The sequence below is a fragment of the Anastrepha obliqua genome, chromosome 4 (assembly GCF_027943255.1).
Source record: "Anastrepha obliqua isolate idAnaObli1 chromosome 4, idAnaObli1_1.0, whole genome shotgun sequence".
Lineage (NCBI taxonomy): Eukaryota > Metazoa > Arthropoda > Insecta > Diptera > Tephritidae > Anastrepha > Anastrepha obliqua.
In genome coordinates, this window is record NC_072895.1 from 113,492,238 (window position 1) to 113,516,140 (window position 23,903).

Consider the following 23,903-nt stretch of genomic DNA (forward strand, 5'->3'; position numbering starts at 1 on the left):
AGCGAGTCATAGACTAATCTACTCATATCAGCGTACTACATACATATGAGAGCTTGTATGTAAATTATCTTAAACGTTCTTCCGAGCTGGAGTAATTTTTAATTGCTTTAGGTGTGTATATACACTGAGTGTCACTGGGAATCTCGTACAGCTGACTGGTTTTTTGCACTATTTTTGAAATTTATGTATAATTGTTGGTTTGTTAGTTTTTTATACATTTTTTTAATTAATTTGTAGTTCGTATTCTTGGAAAATAGCACAAAACAGGAGTGTCAAATGTTATCAAAATATTCAAACTTTTTTTGTTTATGCGCTTTTGGAGCTGGAATGGTTACTATTAACAGTTTAGAAGTTACGAGATTTTCCCCTGAGCATTTTTCCCATAAAAATAATTCATGAAATTTTTGTTTCTATAGAGAAAATAGGCAACGCTGTCAGGAAAAGTGTCATAATTTCTAAATTGTTAATATTAGCAACTTAAAATTAACACTGCACTATGCTAACATTAAATGAACTGTAAAGCTGCATGCGAAAAAACTCTGAAAAATCTAATTAATAAATAAGTAATGAAATAAATATATAGAGATTAAATGATGAAAAATTTTATAAAATTGTGCCGAGTTTATAAAAAATTTTGTAAAAGTCTAAGAATATAGTTTAAACTATTTTTGTTGGAACACAAACTATATTTCTTCCAAGAACTAACTAAAAGAAGTGAACTTTGAAAATAGTAATTACAAATATTGAAATAAATAATTCGACGCTTTTTCGTAACACTCACTGTACATCCAAAAATATAACAAGTTACTCATATGTAAATGTTACTCTAAAACGATGTATTGCTGGATAGATGAACCTTTTGCAATAAATATGATAGTAATGATAAGTGTATGATACAGGGCCTCTCAAGTTCAAATTTATTTTTTAATAGTACTTATGTTTTTTTTTCTTTAAATATCATCACAGTTCGACGGTCTTCTGTTGACAGGCGTTAAGTAGAAAAATACATTTTTTTTTCATTTTTAAAAATTTCTCAGATATGTATATAAAAGGTGGCATGAGGTGCTCTGATTTTTTGAAGTACACGCATAATACAGGGTATTTTAAGTTCGAGTTTCTTATTTAGTAATATTCGATGGCCTTTGTGTCTTTTTCGTTGGTCTATAAAAGTTTAATAAAATAATAATAAAAAAGTATACTTTCAAAAACATTGCAAAAAAAACTAACTGTGCGATTTTTCGTGGTACTCACTGTGCTTACACAATTTCAACAAGTTACTTTAAACCGTCTTAGTTGCTCTAAACTCTTCTAGTAATGCAGGTAGTAGAATTTTTTTTTTCATTAAATAATAATGTATATGTATAATATAGGGTCTCCCAAGATCGAGTATCTGTTTTAATAAAACAAAATTTTTCTTGAAATATCATCACAGCTCGATGGCTCCGTTTTGACAGGTGTTGAGTAGAAAAATTATTATTATTGTTTTTTTTTTAGTTTTTAAAAATTTCTCAGAAATATCAAAGTTGGTATGAAGTTCTCCGATATTTTTGAAAATTAGGTATGTATTTGTTTTAACATAATATTTCTATGTACTTTTTTTCCTAAGTGAGTTGGCTTAGACTGCCACTTCTACCTACCCATGTACATTTTAAAAAGTATTACATATATGGTTTTAGCCCTTTGGAGCCTCATGCAACATTTCTGTAACAAACTGCTAAAAAATCTCGCCGGAAAAGACCGAATTGTAGTGTTATTTTGTATGGTAAAGATAACCAAAATAATTGTTTTAAAACTTTCCACCCCTCATTAGCATTTCTGCACGTTTTAGCTGCAATTCTACAACAAACCATGAATTATATTACAAAATATTGCTTTTCTGTTTTTGAAAGGGTATTTTTTATTTGTGTTTTCTTTTTGGATTTTTTGTTTTTGTTTATTTTTTTTACCTAAAACATATGCAAATAACTCAGAGGAATTGTACTATAATATTTTGTTAAAATTTTTGAACAAATTGTATGCCAAGAAATTTAATAATTTTTAACTTAGCTTTTCATCCATTTGGTTATTCGTGTTAACTTCAAATTTCCTACGTTTAACAAAGAAATTACGTCGGTCTATGAATTATTTAACTCGATATGGTTTAAATTTCACTCAAGAATCGCATAAAAATAATTAAAATTTGAATATTGTGGATACATTTGGTTATTAATTCATACAATTAAGCCCACAATAAAATGGTTTATTGATAAATTTAAAACGACTTGTATGACTATTTAATTTAAATTTTGCTTAAATATCTTGGAAAATTTCATCAATAAAAAAAAATCAGTTATCATTCACAATTTCTCGACCCTCTATTAAATATGCGAATTGGATTTATTTAATTTGCATTTAAAAGCGCAAATCAAACTTGAAAGGCCCACCCTGTGTAAGTGTCATACTCAGTTTGTTTGAAGTATTCTTTTGGCCGCCGTCTTAACGACGCAATCTTTTCGCGAATATCTTTTTCGCAGAATTTTCGCATCATGCAAACGTAACGCGTATTTATTAGCTAGCCTTTAAACATTTTCATAGCTCGTTTTATTAGTTCTTTGGCACACCACTTTTTTGTACATCTTTTGTATGTATTTATGTATACTTCCAAATGTTCTCTTTTTTTCAAAAATCGCTTAGTTTTATTTTTGACTTTAGTTTTTACCATGATTCAATTATACAAGGTTAAGTAAAGTTTGACAACTGATTTCGGATGCTACTTAGTCCATTGATGCAATTTGGAAGCAAGGGAAAAAAGGGCATAAGTTGATCCCCTTTCGGAAAATGTAGTAAAAAATTGAAAAAGGTCGTTGTAAGCCATTGAATAATTTTATGTTATTTTATAAGTGGTACTTAATTATTTATATTTTTAACTTAACTATTCCCATGGATTTGTGTCATATATATATGTATTTTAACCATGCATCGGATTGGAATCTATAGGTGCCATTTGTAAACCTACACTGAAGTAATAAATATAATAAAACAACTTGAGAATAGTGGAAACTCTTAACGAGGAAAAACCACTTTTATTTCGTCACGTCCGCTAATCATACATTTGATTTTTTAACGAGATTACCTGCAAAGCTACAAGTATAAAATCTGTGTTAAAAAAAAGATAATTTCATATATACGCAGAAACACAAGTAGACGCCCAAAGCATTGCATACTTTACTTACAATTATCTTATCGAATGCTCATTAATTTGAACAATTTTTGTAAAAATGATATCCCACCGTAAAGCTCCCTGCCGTTGAACTGGTTAAACGCTGATTCCAACATTTTAATTTTGTCCAAGAACTCGGTGCTTGGTTTAACTAATCCGCCCTTAGATAAAGTGTCAACCCAAGTAAATGTAGACTCATTGCATGAACAATTGGTCAACTTTAATTTGCGTATTATGTAACCGGCAATATATTCAAGGGCATCTTCGTGTAAGCTATCAAAGTCAGCGTCCTCATTTAATGAATCGTTGGTATATTGGTTATTACTTCTACATTAAAACAAAACAACAGAAAAATTATTGTTTTTGTTTTAAAGCGAATATAATATTTACTTAGAATATTTTGGATGTTTATCTAACACAAGAGCACTCACAAATATGTGATGTTACTTATGTATGTGTTTTAAGTTAGTTCGCAGTTGTAAAACAAATATTAGTTAGATGGGAAACGAGACAAAAGTAAAAAAATGGAGTCTCTAAAGGAGTATTTTCATTACATTAAAATGGAAATGCAGCTAGTAAACAAAAATATTTAGGAAAATTATTTCACTCTTATGCATATAAAGCCATGTTTAGTAACCTTTGCATTACGACGTGTTGCAAATTTCCTCATTTCAGTACCGTACGAACGTAAATGTACGTTTCATACCTGTTTTTACAAACTTTTATTCCTGAAATAAATGCTGACTTTTAGCATCCTTCATATGCATTAAGAGAGTAACTTGTTAAACCATTGAATTTGATATAGATTTGGCTGCCATGATATGTTAACGACAGGAATGAGATAAAACAGAAAATTTAATTTCGTATTTCGAGCATAACAATATATGACAATATATGTATGTCCATTTGTTACCGTAAAGACATTGCAAAGGCAGAAGTTCAGTCGATCATTCCTCCACGTAAGAAAAACATTGGAGTTAGAAGAGTTAAAATTGAAAAAATTACAAATTTATTAGTTTATTGTTTATTTATCTTGCAAACGCTCGCTGATCAACTCTGAATTGCTGGTCAACGTTACAAAGGCGCTCCTCTTATCCTCTATCAACTTTGGCGTAGAAATATATGGCCAACATGCAAAAATAACATCAAGCTCCTAGTGTCTCCTTACCATACTGCTGTCCGACGATCTTTACGTGCATTTCCTACTTCGCCAATAAAAAACATCTTGGCAGAATCAGGTCTACCATCACTAATCGACAATGTGGAGGACAATATAAGGAAACTTTATCCTAAGCTTGCTCTCACTTCTAATGCTTTGCTACAAAAATGCTTTCACTCGGCAGCCGTGCGTGCACGGGCTCCTAAGATAGCTTCATCAATTTCCAAATGCGCCTAAATTGCAAAAGACAATGGACTGCCCTTAAGACTATTATCGACGAGACATGGCCATTACCCGCCATGGGTGCTAAAAAAATCATCTTTTATAAACGACTTAAGTTACATGCAAAACTCTACTACGACATCGGTAGAGTATTGCGCACATTTTTTAGAAATTTCATCTCGCTTTAAAGGCACTAGTTGGCAGCTAATCTTCACCGATGGTTCCAAAGCGAATTACACTTCCTTTGCTGTCGTGAAAGAGAATGGAGAGCCTATATCGTATTGACTACTACTTCCGTTTTGTTCAATTTTCACCGCAGAAGCAACAGCAGTTCTCTACGCCATGCAGTATTCGTCAAAATCGAAGGGGAAATACATTATATGCACAGACAGTATGTCCTGTTTTCAGGCCATAAAGAACTATAATAATTCCAACCACATTATTGGAACCATAAGAAATATCCTGATTTCTCACCCTCATAATATCAAAATCATGTGGGTACCAGGGCATTCATGCATCAACGGCAATACAATCGCTGATAATACTGCCAAGGATATGAGCATTACTCCTACGATCACATCAAACCTTTTAAGTAAAAATGATGTTTATCGACTTATAAAGCAGCATAGACAAACCAAACTAGTAGCTGACTAGTTTCACTATAGCCACCATTACTCCAGGATTAATCCTAATCGTACTAAACCAACTTATCTATCATCCCTCCCATTTAACTATACTACGCCATATACTCGCCTACGTATTGGTCACAGTGTAATCACCAATGCATATCTACTGCAAGGGAGGCAACCAAGCCTGTGTCCATTTTGTAATACTCCAGTAAGTATCCTGCACTTGTTAGCCTTTTGCCCTGGACTAGATAGACAAAGACAGCAGAATTTTGACGGTCATGATGCACTATCGCTATTAATTAACCCTTCCGATTCCAACATTTCGAAAATCTATAAATCTCTCTGATCTTCTACGACGTATATACACCAGGAATTCTTCACCAGCCAGCTGAAAGCCTCCGTTGCTAGCGCTGCGTTATCTTTTTGTGTATTTAGCAATTGTATTGTTATTTAAGCTTTTAAAAAATAAAAAAATAAATAAAATAAATAATTTTCACAGAACTTTCAATAGAATTGAAAGATGCGAAAGTCTAAGCAAAATGGAATAGGCAAAACAGTATTGCCTGCTAACTTTTTCAGCAAAAGTTTTAATTTCTAGGCTTTTGAGTACTTTTTCTTTAGAATTTGCTCTGAAATAAAAAGTAGCTTTTCCAAGAGGACAACACGGATTTATTAAGTAGCTTCAAGATGGCTAACACAGGGTGAAAATTGGCTACTTACATCACCTTTAATTATTGCTTCATGAGTTTTTACTTTTTATTTTTTGTCTCTTGAATCAGCAAAGCTAAATTTTTGTTTGTCGCTATTATTAGATAAAAGATGCCATTGAAACAACCTCAGTATGCCAGTCTAGTGGCTTTCGTTCTTTGGACAATCATCAACCCTTTGCGGTCGTATTAAATTTGGGCATGAGTGTCGTACTGGTTGGAATTAATTTTCGTTAAAAGAGTAAAATGTAAAATTATGAAGGATAAACAAGATTTATTAATTCTATAAATAAATACCGTATACAATTAGCAAAGTTCCTTGCTCTGGTGGCTGAGAGTAGACATGTGACCGAGCCAGAGCCAGTAGACTAACGATCTTAATATGATTAGAAGATGGAATATGATGGCAGATGCTAGAGTGATTATCTTTACAGGTATATTAACAATTTATTGCTGAAAAATCTGCTAGGAGTCTACCTTTCCGTGCGTTAATTTGCTGCGCAGAACTTCGTCTTGGATATAACGAAACTCACCCTTTTACTCTCAATTCATTCAACGCACGCCCACTCCACTTCTTCTAACTTGCAGAATTGGAGTGGATAATATTCCGAAATTTACAATATAAAACCTGACAGCAGCACTGAATCGGTAGCGATGAATTGATTCATTTGAAAAAATTTCCTGAACTAACTTGAGCGTGAAAAATTCTAAACTACTTCGAGGCTTTTAATATGTAAAAAACATCCTCTTCCGCGGGGTCTTTCAAACCTAGCCACAGGGAATTTTTTATTTTTATTTAAAGACTGGGAGGGGCTCACAGGCACTCAGACGCTCGTTCATTGTCAAACGAGCAATTCGAAATGGTCCATGAATTACTTATACATCGGCGGTCAAGCGCTCTTCTAAGGTGTCCAAAGTCTCTGAAGCTCCATGCTTACAGTGTGTAACTCTTTGAGATACTGACTCTATATACTAAAGCCACGATATGTGGCAGCAAGACATCTACATATACTTCCAAGAGCTTGGGATAGATGCCATAGGGATCAAAAAACTTGCAAGAAGGCTAGAATGATGATTTTGAAACACTCACCATTTTAAACTTTAGTTGTTTGCTGTCTAGCTCGACCGAATAGAATTTTTATTTCAGGAATGGAAATGAATCCCTCGAAGATTTCTTAAATGGTAAATGGTATATTTGCTACCCTGACAATTTAACCACGCACCAGGGACGTGCGTTCTCCGAATGCACTTGAGGGCATTCCTATTCTGAATAAGTAAACTGCCATCTGATGTTTGAAGGCTCCTAGCTGGCCACCAGGATGAGTGGCAAAAAGAGTTATGTTCTCTCAACAGCTCCATATCTTTTTGTGACTCAAACGCTTAGTCGATTGAAAATATCCAAGACGCGAGTCTTGTAAATGGTGCATATGAATCACGTATCTGGGCCTGTTAACAACAATGAATAGTGGAAAATGAGTTTTACTATATGAATTCTACAAAGATATCCAACATGCAGTTAAGATACCGCGGTTTCGTTAACTAATAGCTGGTTCTGCGTACCAAAATGACTCGAGTTTTTCCCGACCAACGGCAGCCGCCCGCGTAAACCAGCCCTGTCTAGTGCGCTGAGCCTCACGGGCTCCTCACATTCGCACGACAGTTGATTCTACGTTCCCGAAACGATCCGGATTTATATCAGAGCAAAGACTAGCATTCCAGCAGCATTCCCTATACTTGTATGGGGAATATTTATGCTGCTACAACAACAATAACAACTGACCTCTCTCCTTGTATTGGATACGAAGCTGGAGTCTCTGAAAGTTTTCTGATTATGAGGTTTTGCTACAGTCATGGGAAGCTCTTCTAAGTGTTGCAAAAATTAAAATTATTAAAACGTCGAGTTCACGTCAACTGGTGCGTGGAAGAAAACTTTATTTCTACTTTAATGAACTCGCCGATTCCGCATATGATTTTGCAGAGCCAATTAATAAATAGAAAAGCATGCAAATGTTTGATCAAACGAATTTTCGTGTCTGGAAATATTTCAGGCATTTTCGCTATTCTACTGCCGTTTTCGAGCGTAAATTTCTTTTCACAGCATAAATTTACAAGTTTTATTCAAAACTATTCTAGAAAATGTAAACAGAAAGGAGGTTTCGAGCCAGCAGTGCAAAAGTGTCTAAGTAGCGGCAGTGAGAAATGCATGATTGCTACATGTAAATGGAGTATAAATGGAGAAGGTAATTCGTAAATAGGTAAACGATGAAGAAAGTGTGTAGTAGAAAGGGTACTTACATTTGTCTGCGTGTTTGAAACAATTTAGCAGCGAAAAATTAAAGAAATTCATTTAGTATTACTTAGAGTTATTAGAGAGCTTAGAGAAATGTTAGAGATTTTAAGAAATATTAAGAAATGTGAGGAAATATGAATATTCGTGTGGTTAGAAAAATGTTGCGATCATTGAGAGTGTGGAAAATGCAACGAATTCTGTAGAAGATGAGCTGATTGACGAAATTTGCGGCATTTTCTAGAATTGCAAGGTCCTGCAAATTTACATACAACCGCAATTGTGAATAGAAAAACGATGGAGTTATAAGACTGAAGTATGAAAATAAATTTATGTGCATGGTTTATTATTATTATAAAAAAAAATTTTTTAAATAAATTTTTTTTTTATAAATTTTTTCCCTAGCAATAAATTGAGTTGGCATTGGTTGCGTGAAATATTCAAAATCAAAAGAAGAAGAAATTTAAAACTTTTAAAATGTAATAGTGTAATACTGAATTGTGTAATATTAATAAATTTTTAAATGTGTAATATTTCCAGTTTTCAAAAAAAATAAATATATTTTCGTATTTTTACTATAATTTCCATCTATAGAAATTTTACACCGTGGCAATTTTTGCTGCAATTTTGCTATTTTTTATGTGGTCGTCAGCGCGTGGTGCATTTATTATTGAAAACCAGTGTACGTTTTATGAGCTCTTTTTTTATAATTATGGTATAATCTCCCTCTTGCTCTTTTCCTTTTCTTTCTGCATATTTTTCAGTGTTTGCTGCACGCGTTTGGGTACTTAATTATTTTGTAGCTAAGAAGTTGAGTAAAAAAGGTATGTAGAATTTATTACTTAAAAAGTAAAAGGAAAATATTAAAAAAAAAACATAGTGCATAGAGCTATTTTTTATGGAACTTTTATGCAGAACGAGGATATTAATTTAAATGGTGCGTGTGTGGGGTGTGTTTCAGGTAGTAAAGGTGAGAGAATTGTCTGTGTGTCTTAAATTCACAGGTAGAATTTTTAAATAACTTTTTTTTTAAATATGTACAGCTAAAAAAGCTACTTAATGAACATATTTAATTTTATTGCAGATCAAATTGCTTATATTCTTATATTGTAATATAAAATGAACCATATTTTTTTAAGATTTTTTATTTATTTTTATTCCTTTTATTGATATATGCTTTAGTTAATTTTTGATATTTTAAACCTTACTTTAATCTTTTATTTTATTTTTAACTTTATTTTTCATTGTTTGTTTATTTTTTATTTTATTTTTTATTTTAGTTTTATATAGTTTTGTACTTTTTGTTATTTTTTTAATTTTATTTTATTTTATTTTTCAACTCTTTTCAACTTTTTTTATTTTGTTGTATACTAAAAATAATTATTTTTTTCTTTTAATTTTTTAATATATCGGGTGTACAACTAATTAATTTCGTATTTGTTACTAACCTCATATCTATTTATGTAGTCAATATTTTGACAGTGACAGCTATTCTATGTAAAGCACGCCAAAAAATCAATTAAATTTGATATGTCACAGTGAATATTAGTAAAAACACATTTTTGTTTTATTGCAGTCAAAATGACAAATTACGTTCCAACAAAACAGCATTTGCGGGAAGGTTTGCTTTTGTTCTTCAATTTAAAGAAAAGGGCAACAGAAGCAAATCGTTTACTCTCAGAAGCTTATCCTGAATATGCTCCAGAGGCTCAGCAGTGGTTTGCATGATTTAAAAGCGGTGATTTTCACACAGAAGACAAAGAGCGATCAGGTCCATCAAAAAATTTTGAAGACGAAGAATTGAAGGCATTAGTCGATAAAGATCCATGTCTAACTCAACAAGAACTTGGGGAAACATTAGAAATCACTCAACAAGCCATTTTTAAACGTTTAAAAGCAGCCGGGTGCATTCACAAACAAGGAAATTGGGTGCCACACGAATTGAAGCCGAGAGACGTTGAGAGACGATTTTGCATGTCTGAAATGCTGCTTAATCGCCACAAAAAGAAATCGTTTCTGCATCGTATTGTCACTGGCGATGAAAAGTGGATTCATTACGGCAACCCAAAGCGTAAAAGATCATCATCATATGTGAAGCCAGGCCAACCCGCCAAATCGACACCAAAGCCGAATATTCATGGTTTGAAGGTAATGCTCTGTATTTGGTGAGATCAGACGGGTGTGTTGTACTATGAGCTGTTAAAATCGGGCCAGACGATCACGGGAGAGTTATACAGGCAACAATTGATATGTTTGAAGCAAGCAATAGCCGAAAAACGGCCAGAATGTGCGACCAGACACGAGAAATTGATTTGCCATCATGACAATGCTCGGCCGCATGTTGCAGTACCGGTCAAAAATCATTTGGAAAATGCCGGATGGAAAATTCTACCTCACCCGCCTTATAGCCCAGACATAGCTCCTTCTGATTACCACTTGTTTCGGTCGATGCAGAATCACCTTTCTGGAATACGGTTCACCAATGTTGAAGGTATTAAAAAATGGCTTGATGACTTTCTCGGCGCAAAAGATGAGATGTTTTTTTGGGATGGATTCCATAAATTGCCTGGAAGATGGGAAAAAGTTACCGCTTCCGCTGAACAATATTTTAAATAAAATATTTTTTCACGTTTATACTTAAATAAATCGTTTTTTAACAAAAAAATACGGAATTAATTAGTTGTACAGCCAATATTTTACACATATTTTAGTTAACTTTCTAATATTTTAAACCTTATTTTAAATTCCAGTTTTTATTTTAATTTTAAAACTATTTTGTTTTATTTTTCATTTTTTTATTAGCTTTTTATTTTATTTTATATAGTTTTGAAACTTTTTCTTATTTTTTATAATTTTTTTATTGTATCTTTTTACAACTTTTTTCATTTTGTTATATGTATACTACATATTTTTTGTTTTAATTCCATTTTATTTAATATTTAATTAAATTTAATTTAAGTACTTTATGATTATAAATCTAAACCTAAATATTTTAAATAAAATTTTTAATAAGGTAATTTCCAGTTCATAGTTTACATGTAATTTAATTTTTTTTTACTTTTAATTTTTTCCTAGTTTTTTTACTTTTATATGGTATATTTAAATTTTTTCTTATTTTCAAAATTTTATTTTATTTTATTATTTTTCTTTTCTTAACTCTTTTGACCTTTTTTACTCTAATTTTTTTATTAAAAATGTTTGAATTACCTCTTTACTATTTTAAACTTTAATTTAATTTTTATTTTATTTTTAATTGAATTTCGTTTTATTATTCATTTTTTTCTAGCTTTATATTTTATATTATATTTCCTCTTTTAACTCTTAATTATATTTTTTTTATTTTTCATTTTCTTTTTAGTTTTTTATTTTACTTTTAATTTTATATGATTTGTTTTGTTTAAATTTTTCTTTGATCTTTATTATATTTTATTATATTCTGTTTGGTATTTTATTATATATTTTCTTAAATTTTCTAAACTTTTTTAGTTCATTATTTTTATCTTAATTTTTTTTATATAATTTTTTTGTTTTTATATTTTTATTTTTAAATTTATATAAAATACCTGCTCTTCAACAAATACTTTGAGGAGGAAACCCCCTTAGGGTAACCGAAAACGCTAAATATCTAGGACTTGTACTAGATAGGAAGCTAAATTGGGGGCTCACAGTCGCAGATAGAGTACGCAAAGCTATGACGGCGCTATACTCCTGCGGAAGGCTCATTGGGAAAAAATGGGGTTTGAAACCCAGAATGATACACTGGTTGTACACAGCAGTAATTAGACAAATTCTCTACTACGGTATTGCAATATGGTGGAATGCCCTGGAGAAGGGCGTGAACATTAAAAATGTTGACAGGGTCCAAAGACTTACATCCGTTCTTATAACTGGTGCAATGTCAACCACACCGTCGAAAGCACTATATGTGATATTAAACTTCCTTCCGGTAGACCTGCAGGCAAAGTACATTGCGCGCAGTGCAGCAATAAGGCTGAGCACTTTAAGTAAGTGGTCAAACACAGACTATGGCTACGGCAAAATCCCGGATGACACGTTGGGGCTTCCCGAACAGGTGGACTATACAGTTCCGCCTATACTTGCCACTACAACGTTCGTGACCCTCCTACCCTCGAGGGCAGAGTGGGAACGGGAGGTGGTAAGACAGGGCGAGTCCATCCATGTACCTATACACAGATGGCTCAAAGCTCGATGGTAGCGTGGACGGAGGTGTATATTCCGAACATCTGGAGATCTCCTTCAGTTTTCGGCTCCCCGACTACTGTAGTGTCTTTCAGACTGAACTGATGGCAATAATAAAAGCCATAACACTGGTACAGTGTGATACGATACCTGGAGATGATATCTACATTTTCACTGATAGCCAGGCGGCGATAAAATCCCTCACAAAACAGTCGATAACCTCCAAGGTAGCTATGAAATGCCGGGCATCCCTTAACGAGATGGCTGAGCCATTTCACCTAATGATAGCATGGGTTCCTGGCCATTGCGACATTGAGGGAAACTGCAGAGCCAATGAACTGGCGAAAATCGGTACCAAATTGACTGATGAGTACATAGACAACGATATAGGTATACCCTTGCAAACATGTAAACTACGTATCCGCGAGGAAATTGTATGAGTAGCGAATGAAAGATGGCGTAACGAAGCCACTTGCAAAATAGCACGACAGATGTGGCCGACTCTCAATGCTAAACGCACAGAACTTCTACTAAGAAGAGATAAGCACTGCCTTAACACACTGATTTCAGTTATTACGAGGCACTGTCTAATCGGTGGGCACGCCCAGAGAATGGACACTTCTGCAAAAGTTGTCTAGACGAGGAAGAGATGATCCCGCACCTTCTGTGTCACGGTCTTGCTCTATCCAGACATTTCTTCAACGAGTTAGAAGACGTCGGCTCGAAATTAAGGATCTTGCGAAATTTTTGAATAGCACACATTGGCTTCAGGAGGGATAGGGGCTAGTTCCCCACGCGACATTACAATGGGTGATGAGCCTGAGTGTGTCCTACAATGGACAACCGCTTCAACCTAACCTAACGTAACCTAACCTAGGTAGGTAGGTAAGATGGCAAGAGTATCCCAGGTACGCTACAAGTAGCACTTACGTGCCGTTTTGATACCATAGAGTGGACCACTACCTGTGAAAGGATTAAGGGAGGAGATAAGACCGTCTATAGCCATCCAGTGCTGTTGATGTAGACACCTAACCTAACCTAGTTTAGTTCCATTTTTTTTATTTATTTTTTATTTTGTTTTTTTTTAAGTTTATTTCATCCGTACCTTTTTGTATTTTGTTTCTCATTCTTTTATCGGTATTATATTTTACTTTATATTTTTTCAATTTTATAACCTTTTTACTCCATTTTGTTCTAACTAATTTTATTTTAATCCATCGACTTTAATTTTATTCTTTCTAATTTCGTTTTATATGATTTTATATTATGTTTTACTTATTTGTGTTTTGTAATTGTTTTTTTTTTGTTTATTTCATTTTATTTTTATTTTACTTCAATATTGTTTTGCTTTATTTTATGTTTTTCTTAATTTTTTTATTTTTATTTTTTTCTTATTTTTTTATTTTATTTTGTTTCACTATATTTTATTTGTATTTGATTCTGTATTTAAATTTTCTTATTCTATGTTGTTGTATTTAACTTTATTTAAACGTTTATTATTTTATATTTAATTTTATTTGATTTAAATCCGCCTAAATTTAACCCTTTTTATTTTATTTTATTTTTTTGTTTTTCTTGTTTTTTTTAGATATAATTTATTTTTTTCATTTTATTTTGTCTTATTTTTTATATTTTTCGTTTTATTGAGTTATTATATCATTTTATTTTATTTTTAATTTATTTTATTTCATGTTGTATATATTTTTTTATATACTTTATTTTTTTTTTTTTATATTTTGAGATTTTTAATCCCTTAATATTTTTTAGCGTTTTCGAAAAGTTGCTAGCACAAATAATTTTACCAAAAATTCCAAACTATTTGTAACCTTTGCAAAATTTTCTTTCAATTTTTTTTTTCAAAATTAATTTCCAAAATATTTCCAAAAGTTTACAAAAATGCTAAATTTATAAAGCAATTGTGGCATATTTTAGGATTTATAATTTTTTTCAAACTTATCTTTCCATATACATATGTACGTAGGTATGTGTATTTAATATATGTGTTTTTCAAAACCTCAAATTAATCCAAAGCCAAATTATTTCTCTAATGGCATACTTTTACAAAAAATGCAAACTCAGAATTTCTCTAAAATATAGAAATTTTTTTGTATTTATAAAATATAATTTAAGAAAAAAGCTTCCAATTTTTAAATATTTATGTTAAGTTAGCAGGAAAAAAAATATAATTAAAGCAGCGAATTTTATAAATTTATTTTACTACCCATTGCTTCTCAATTGTAGAAGTCTTTCTACGAATAATTTCATGTAATTGCATGCAAATTCAAACAAACACCTCTAATCGCGCAAGAGCATAAAATTTCAAATTATTAGTTGAAATTCGTGGAGTTCTTATAAACAAACATTTAACGCGCCTGTTTTACATTCTCTCACACCCCCGATCACATAGGTACCTCACACACACACACACACAAACATGCGTTTACATGCGCCACATACAGCATATTTTTACAACCACAAATGCCACGCCCATCATATTTGCGGCATTACGCATTTGCTACTTCAGCTCATTGCTTATAGAAACAAACACAAATATTTTTACAAAATATTGGGGAAATGGAAAGCAACAAGAAACAAAACGTCCGCTAATCCATTTTCCAGATATTTTGGAGTGTTGTACTTTTTTTTAATTTTTATTTTTTTAGTTTTTTTTATTTTTATTTTTTTCTTTTTTGAGAGAAATCGTAAATTCACGCCTAATGTGGAAATGTTGTTTTTTTATAATCGTTTCTAAAATAAATATTTCATATTTCGTGCATGTTGGCATTTGCAAAACGAATATGGAAAAGTAAAAAGTAACAGCACACAAATATTTACCAATTATTTGAGCGCAAAAATGAATTTTCTACAAATGGATGCGTGTTTGGAATTTTTAATTACAGCAGTAAAATAGATGGAATAAATAGAGGCCATACAATTTTATTGAAAATCAGAAATCGCGTAGAAATGGGAAGTAAGGAAAACCCAATAAAAATTGTAGGAAATGCGCAAAACTGTGAAAGCTCAAAATATTTGGAAAATTACGCTTAGAAAAATTACGGCAATACATTTTTCTCAATTTTCTGCTTCTTAAGCAAAATTAAAATTTTCATATAGACCTAAAGAAATAGATTTTGTGTGCACGGCTTTGGCAGAAATCAATTTTTAAATAAAATCTATTTTCAAATAAAAAAAATTAAAAAAAAAAACAAATTTTCAAAATAAAAAATTTAAAAAAAATTTTCAAAAAAAAAAAACAATTTCAGTGGAAATTACTATAAATATAAAATATTGAACCTCTTCTCAACGCTCGCGAAATATATAAAGCAAAATTCTTTATTTAATTTTTTATTAACCACGTGAAGGCAGCCAAACAAGGCGTATTTTGTGGCCAACACTTTTTGTAATCTTTACTTGCGGCCACATGCGCCACATTTTAAGTGGAAAAAATTTTAAATGCATTGTACATTTTCCTTTTTTTCTACTCTCTCGATATTTCTAAACCATTTGCCTTAGGCCATTTTTAAAGCAACTTTTAATTTGCCATTCTTTTATCAACAGATAAATAAAAATCCCATGCGGAACACACGCAGCTGTAGGGCAAAGATCATAGCTGCGCCTGCTGATTTTTTTTTTCAATTCCACTGCTTTCGTCTGCCGTTGCTAGGCACGCGCTAACCTTGAAATTTTGAAGAATATTTATTTATTCTGCAGTATTTTTATTTTTTTTTTATTGCGTTGGCAGTGAGTGAAAATTGGGAAATTGGGCGAGAAAGCATTAAAAATTAGAGGCTACAAAAATTGGAAAGAATCGATGTGCAGAAGCAAATTTTTTTTAATTATATTTATTAAGCAGGCAATTGATGTTGGAATAGAATCAAAAGATTGAGAGATAAGCGAATAGTTTAGTTGTTGATTTCTGCCACTCCCTCACAGTTGCTATTCTTATAAGACTTTCTTGTGCATTTTGATTTTATGGCAGCAATTGCCACTTACAACCTTCGCTGCTATGCCTCTTGAATGGAATGGAATTTTCAAGATGTTTTGTTGAAATGAAAATATAAACCTCATTTCAAAATTGCTTTTAAAGCTGCATTAGAGTCCATTATGAGTTTGAAGGAGCGGCACGCTTAGGTTTAGGGATTGTGTGTGTGTTTTTTTTATCTACATATGGATACATATATATTATACATAATTTTTTTATGAATTTTTGATTTAGCAACAAAAAAGGCTGGCTTTACCGTTTTTTGCCCAGCATGAATTGCTTGCTGTTTCTTACAGTTTTACCTCTAGCGCTTTTCCAAAATTTAAAACTTTTCAAATAATTTAAAATTCAACATTTTTTTTTTAAATAATTTAAATGCTTAAAATTTTTTTAAAAGTTCGCGTGTTTTGACTGTATTTTTTGAAATTGATTTTACATTTCAACGGCACACATTCAAACTCTACAGAGTTCCAGAAAATAATTAAGCTGGCGTCCATGCAAAGAATGCAGGACCCGATGGCATTTACCCAATCATGCTAAAGCGAGGCGGAGAACAACTAAATAATAAAGGCTTTGAAAAAAATCTTTACGGCATGTCTTGCGCACGCTTATGTTGCACAATTATGGCGTTTGGTGAAAGTTGTATTTGTCCCAAAGCCAGGCAAGGACAGCTACGCTTTACCAAAAAGTTTCAGACCTACTCGTATACGCCTGACATCGTTTATGCTTAAGGATCTGGAACGTATTGTGGAGAAGCACATTAGGACGAGGGTTCTAAGTAGAAACCCTCTGAACCTCAGACAACATGCTTATCAAAGTGGGAAATCTTGCGAATCGGCTCTGCACGAGTGCATTAGCATAATCGAAAAAGGGCTTGTCACAAGAGAGTACACTCTTGGTGTGTTTGTGGACATTGAAGGAGCTTTCGACAATGCTACCTTTGACTCTATGTGCTCTTCTATCAGAAGTCATGGAGTGGAAGAAATCATTGTCAGATGGATCCACTCTATGCTATCCAAAAGACTGCTTACCTTGGATAGAGAAAGCGATGAAGGAGTCAGGGTTGAGGTGAAGAAGGGTTACCCACAAGGCGGTATACTCTCTCCTCTACTTTGGTGCTTTGTAGTGGACTCTCTTCTTGATGATCTGCAGGAAATTGTACACGTCCAAGCCTACGCAGACGATTAATTGCGCGTATTAATCTCAGGACGATCACTTGAAGTTATAAGCAATAAAATGCAGGTAGCTCTAAATAAGATTGAGTATTGGTGCGAATTGCATGGTCTTTCGGTGAATCCTACAAAAAGTACCTTAGTGCTTTTCACTAGGAAACGCAATATGGAAGGCCTGTTACTACCCACATTGAAAGGGGTAACACTGCAACTTTCTACTGAGGTTAAATATTTAGGAGTAATCCTAGGTAGTAAACTAAAAGTCTTCTGGCAGTGTAAGAGAACCTTTGGCAAGACATGGGGTCTAAGACCGGCGATAGTACACTGGCTGTACATCGCCCTAATTAGACCCATTACTACTTACGCCTCTGTAGTATGGTGGAAAGCCACAATGGTTAATTCCAGAGTAAAACCCCTAAACAGGCTACAGAAAGTGTGAGTTGGGTATCACACGTGCCATGAGTACGACATCTGCTGATGCCCTTAATGCCATTCTGAACTTGCAAGCTCTAGATCTTCAAATTCAAAAGGAAGCAATGAAGGCGGCGTACAGGCTCAAGTTAAACGGAGTCTGGGGAAATGAAGTAAGCACTGGCCACTGTCAGAGCTAACCACCAGTTGTCAGAGCGGTGCACACTGTTCTGGATGCCGGTGGACAATCGGGTACCTCGGTAGGAAATATGACGTTTTGATCCCAGATAGAGATCAATAGTTAAGTCCATAGAACCTATTAACGGGATATCAGCACACTTTCTTCACCGACGGATCTAAAACCAGTGATAGAAGCGGATCTGGATGGACTTAGACGAAGACACTAAGTACTCGCATGCCACAGGTTAGATGGTCACGGTATTCTATGCCATCTTGAATGTGGCGTACTGTCTAATTGAGAAAAAGTGGCGGGGCAACAGTATTGGAATTTTTAGTGACAGTCAAGCTGCACTGAAAGCCCTTGATAACCCACGCTTCTCTTCGAAGTTAGTCGGTGAATGTAAGACAAAACTGAACAGTGTTTCAAAACACAACGAAGTCTTATTTGGGTGCCTGGACATTGTGGTATTGCAGGGAACGAGTTAGCTGATAAATTGGCAAATGAAGGCTCTGCAAATATGCCACTAGGCCCTGAACCCTTTCTAGGTGTCAATTCCGCATCCATTCAACTACAGATTGAGGACTTCATGAGGTCTACCCACAGAGGTCGTTGGTCTGAGTTGAACTCGTCCAGAGTTGCCACGTGCTTTGTGAAAGAACCAAACAGGAAAACAGCGAACTTTCTCCTAAAACTCAGCAGGAAGGACCTGAGAGTACTGGTGGGTGTAATCACAGGGCATAACGTCTGTGTCAGATAAATAGAAGAGTCAAAAAGGACAACACCGCCACGTGCAATTTTTCAACTACAGCGCCATTTTTTAAATTATTAAAATTAAAAATTAATTTTTTTTTAATTTTTGTATGTAAAAGAAGTTAAATAAAAAGCTTAAAACATGTAAATATCGTTTTTCATTTTTTTTTATTGAAAAAAAACCCTGAAAATACCCCACATATTCGAATCCTAGACAACTGGGACCCTTTAAACGAATTTTATTGCATAACTAAAAATTCTGGTAACGGCGAGTCCTAAGTAAAAGTATGTAATTCTTTTGATAATCGGCATGCCTAGATGACACTAAAGACACTGGCTAGCTGAGAGTGCAAAGTTGCCAAGTGCAATTTTTCAAATTTTAATGGAAAGCATAAAAATGAGTCAAAGCAAGTTTCTGCAAATACTTATTTTGCAACATCCCCAATACAAAATTTGCATAGTTTAATATTTTAGAAAATTCATGATTTTTTTATCATTCTTGGTTCTTACATACAAACAGGTGTTTTCAGAATTTCTGTATCTTTCAATTTTTCGCTATAAGCTAGCAAAATATGTGGGTGCTTTAAAAGCACTTTAAGCACGCAGATATGAACGCCATGTAAGCAATTCTTAAAACTTGGAAAAATAATAACCTGCAAGCTAATAATTCCGATTAATTAAACTGTCAACGCGGTTTTAATAATCTTTGGCTATGCGCTCATACAAGTACACGCGCACAAACCTAATTTGTAAGAATCCAGCAGTCAATTGTTCATTTGCACTTTTCATCAACATTTTGCTCACATCATTCACTCATACAATTCTTGTTTTTATTTTATTGATCATTTAAATTTTTTTTCACATTTTCATATTTTTTACACCCTTTTTTGTTGCCTTTAATTTTTTTAATATTTTTGCTATTGTTGTACCACCGCAAGTGAGTACAAAAATGAAGTCATACACCACCAACACACAGACATACTAACACATAAAAGGCATACAATGTCCCACAACATAAAAGCCAAGAGAATATCCGTCTGGTTTTTTGTTGGTTAGTGTTTTTGTTTTTGTTTGCTAGCAAAAGGGGTTAACGCCACTCAGCTAATATGGTTTCATACTGTTTTTGCTTTTGTTGTTTAATATCTGTTGTTAACAGTTGCCACAAATGATGACGTAATGCACTACAGAGTAAACGCGCCATCGAAGTGAACTCAACTCCCTTTCATAGTGGAGAGAGTCAAAACGAGAGAGAATGAGTAGGAGAATGAGCGGCGGGGAAGTGTAGTATTGTGGAATTGCTGGTTGATGGCACTAATGGCACATCCTTGAAATGGGTAAATAAAGTGAAACAAACGAACTGCAGAAGAAATGAGACGTAGAAGAAGCAAATCGTGTCAGAAAATAAAAACCAAAAAAGTCGCGAAAAAACAAAAACAATAATATCGGCAACAACAGCAAATTAAAGCAAGCGAAAAAAGCACAAAGTGCTGTGAAAGTGCAAACAAAATGTGCAGCGTGCCAAGTGGCAAGGACTAGTTGAGGTGGAGTAAAGTGCATACAAATGCAACTGTAAATATGTATCTGTGTGCATTCATATTTCGTTGCATATTCGCTTTCACATGCGCTTGCCGGACAGTTGTTAGCCTTTTGCCAACACCCCCCCCACTCTGTGCGTAGAATGGCAAGTGTATGGGTGTGTTTGTGTTTGTGTGTCAAATACAAATTGACCTCGCCTAGCTGGCAACATTGCGCCTTAGCCAATGCAGGAAAGTTAGATGTGTGTGTGTATATTAGTTGATACATTTGTTTATATAAAGAAAAGTAAAAAATAGTCGTATGTATGTATGTTTGTATGCTGTCTTGCAGATGTTGCAGAATTGTTTTTAATCTGTTTTATTATTGCTACTGGTGATGTACTGGCATGTGCGGCATGTTGCAGGTGATGTTGGTCATGTTTAGCGCACGATGACTAATACATTTTGAAAATGCGGCACTGTATGTGTGTGTGTGTGCACCTATACTAGCTAATGTGTTTGAAAACTTAACATTTTTGTGCATAAACCTTTTTTCAATGAAATTTATGTAACGTTTTTTTTTCTAAAGATTCAAGTCCAATTAAGATAGCTTGTGGAGTAGAGTATGTGAGCACTTTTTTATTTTAAATATGTGTATAATGTTTTCGAGTTTTGTTAAAAACTATGCGCGTTGAGTGAATGGGCAGAAACTAACTATGATTATAAATATAAATAAAATTAAAATAAAACGTAGGTATGTACTATTCACGATATACAAATATTTAAATAAATATTAAAATTTTTATTTAATTTTTTTCATTTTTCAATATTTAAAAAAATTCAATTTATTTTTATATTAAAAAAAACATTTTTATTTATATATACATATATATATTTTTTTTATTTTTATTTTAATTTTTTTGTTTTTAATTTTTTTTACATTTTTTTATACACTTTTTTTTAATTCATTATAATGGTTTTATTATTAATACATATTTGATTTTTAAGTTTTATATTTTATTGCATTGTTACAATACTATATATTTATATATTTAAAAAAAAATGATTTATTTTTACTTATTAAAAAAACATTTTTATTTTTATTTTTTTTTTCATTTTCAATAAAAAAAAATAATATATTTTATTTTAATTTTTTTTTAAATTTTTTTTTACATTTATTTAAAAAAAAACTTCTTATTAATCAATTTTTAACCCCAATCCCATGCTGGTGGTCGTTCGTGTGAGTCCCGTTTTTTACGAAACTACTGCACGGTGCATGTTTCACGCCATTTGTTTATCATAAAATATTATTAAAATAACAAATTTTGAAAAAATCTCTTCGGCAATGTTTAGTTAAAGTTAAAAAAGAAGATATCTTGTGATTTGTTTCTAATTTTCTGTTGGCGTTATATAGTAGAAGTAAGCGGCGACCCATCGACATGGGATTAAGGTGCCAAATGGAAGGGAGATTAGGGTTAATTTATATTTATTTGTATTTTTTACATTTATTTTTATGTTTTTTTTTTGTTATAAATATTTGATAATACCTATTTTTTTTTTTAATTTTATATCTTTTTTGTGTTATTTATTTTTATTTGTATGTTTGTTTTTGTTTTAAATATTTGATAATAATTAACATAGCAAAACTATTAATTTTTTTTGTATTATTTATTCTATTACTTTTTTAATTATTCAATTACTTTTTAATAATTTTTTTTTTTAATTTTAATTTCTTTTTTTTGTGATTTTTACATTTGTTTTTATGCTTGTTTTTGTTATAATTATTTAACAATAATTAACATGACAAAACTATTTTTAATTACTGTTTTAAAATTTTTTTTTGTAATTTTGCTTTATTTCATTATCAGTATTCATTTCAATATTTAACTTGCATTTTTTAACTATTTCCTCTACTATAATTAATTACCTTTTAGAACATTTTTTTTTTTCTTATTTTGTTTTTATTTACCGCAGTAATTCAATTTAAATTTTTCTAATTTTATTACTATTATTTTTATTACAAATTCTCTATTAATTACTTTTTTATTACGAAATATTTTGTGAATTAAAGCAGAACTGAAAATATAATAAATTTTACGCACATTACAACATTAATAATTTATTGAGCGACTTATAATTTATTTAGTTATTTATTTAATTTATTTAATTTATATTTAGGTATGTATTCATTCATTTACTTAACTACTAAAAAATCTTTTATTACAATAGTTCACTATTTTTAATTAACATAATTAATTATTTTATTTTACTTTACTTCATTTTAATTTTCTTTATTTTATGTTTACTTTTACTTTATTGCATTTCATTCTGTTATATTATATGTTATTTTGTTTTATATTATTTTTTTAATTTTTTTTTATATTTTTTATTATTTTATTTCTTTTTATATTATTTTCATTTTATTCTGTTTATTTTTATTTTATTTATTTATTTTCATTATCATTTGACTTTTATGTGCATTTATTATGCATTCATAATTTGGTTATTTATTCCTATATTTTTGTACCCAAAAATGCGTATGTGCACACACATGTACATATGTATATGTATGAATGTACTATTTATTTAGTATAAAATAATTTCAATTTCTTTTATTATTAATTTTCTACCTATACATACTTCACTATGCCTTCCTCAGCCAATTAAATTTCTTTTATATTTTCCAACTTATTTTTTAATTTTTCCTTACCTAACACTTCCCAATTTCAAAAAAACAAAACGAAAACGATCATCGTTAACTGCGTTTCAAAATTCTCAAAACAAATGTTAATAAAAATTCCTCACATTACCTGTGAATGAGCTGAACATCTTGTTGTTGTTGCTGTTGTTGTTTCAGTTGCAGTTGAAAATCAAAAAAATTGCAAAAATTTTCGCTTTGCTTTGCTCTAGAAAAATTCGTCGCAATTTATTGCGTGGGCGGAGTTGTTGTTGTTGTTGCTTAAGTTGCTGCTGCTAAAGAGAATTTACTCTCCAAACACACGTAAATATTCTACTTAATAAAAATTTACCACACAAAACAGTTGGTATTTCCGTTTTAAACAAAAACGCACTTTGTAAATTTTTATTTTGGTTTTATTTTTCAATTTTTTTTTATTGTATTTTCATTAATCTTGTTTTCCTTCAACACTTTGAATAAATCTTCACGTTTCTAGTAGCGTCCAGAGCTGTTGGCAGCATAAACACGATTGAAAGCAATCGCTCGCTGTTGAAGAAGTTGCTGCTGCTGCCGCTTACTAATAGCAGCAGCAGCACAGGCAATAAAATAAAAAACAAAAAAAACAACACCAGCAAACACAGCATGTGTACATTAATCACAAAGCCAGCAGTAACAAGAAGAACAACAACATGCACGTAGGTAACCAACAGCCACCACCAGTCAGCCACAGCGGCAGCCAGATGCTCGGTCGTGGTTTTTCGTTGCGGCTACGGCAGGCATTGTTGGCGTATCGGCATCTTTCGGATTAGGTTG

At 32.1% G+C, this 23,903-nt stretch overlaps 1 protein-coding gene across 1 annotated transcript in view; it reads right to left on the reverse strand.

The window, feature by feature from the left end:
* LOC129245659 (uncharacterized) overlaps positions 1-23,622 on the reverse strand; it is a 74,649-nt gene extending 51,027 nt beyond the window's left edge. Inside the window, exon 1 of the mRNA XM_054883970.1 lies at positions 23,224-23,622. Within this exon, the coding sequence (XP_054739945.1) occupies positions 23,224-23,242 (19 nt within the window). The 5' untranslated portion in view covers positions 23,243-23,622. The remainder of the gene's footprint in view (positions 1-23,223) is intronic.
* Between the last annotated feature and the right edge of the window lie 281 nt (positions 23,623-23,903).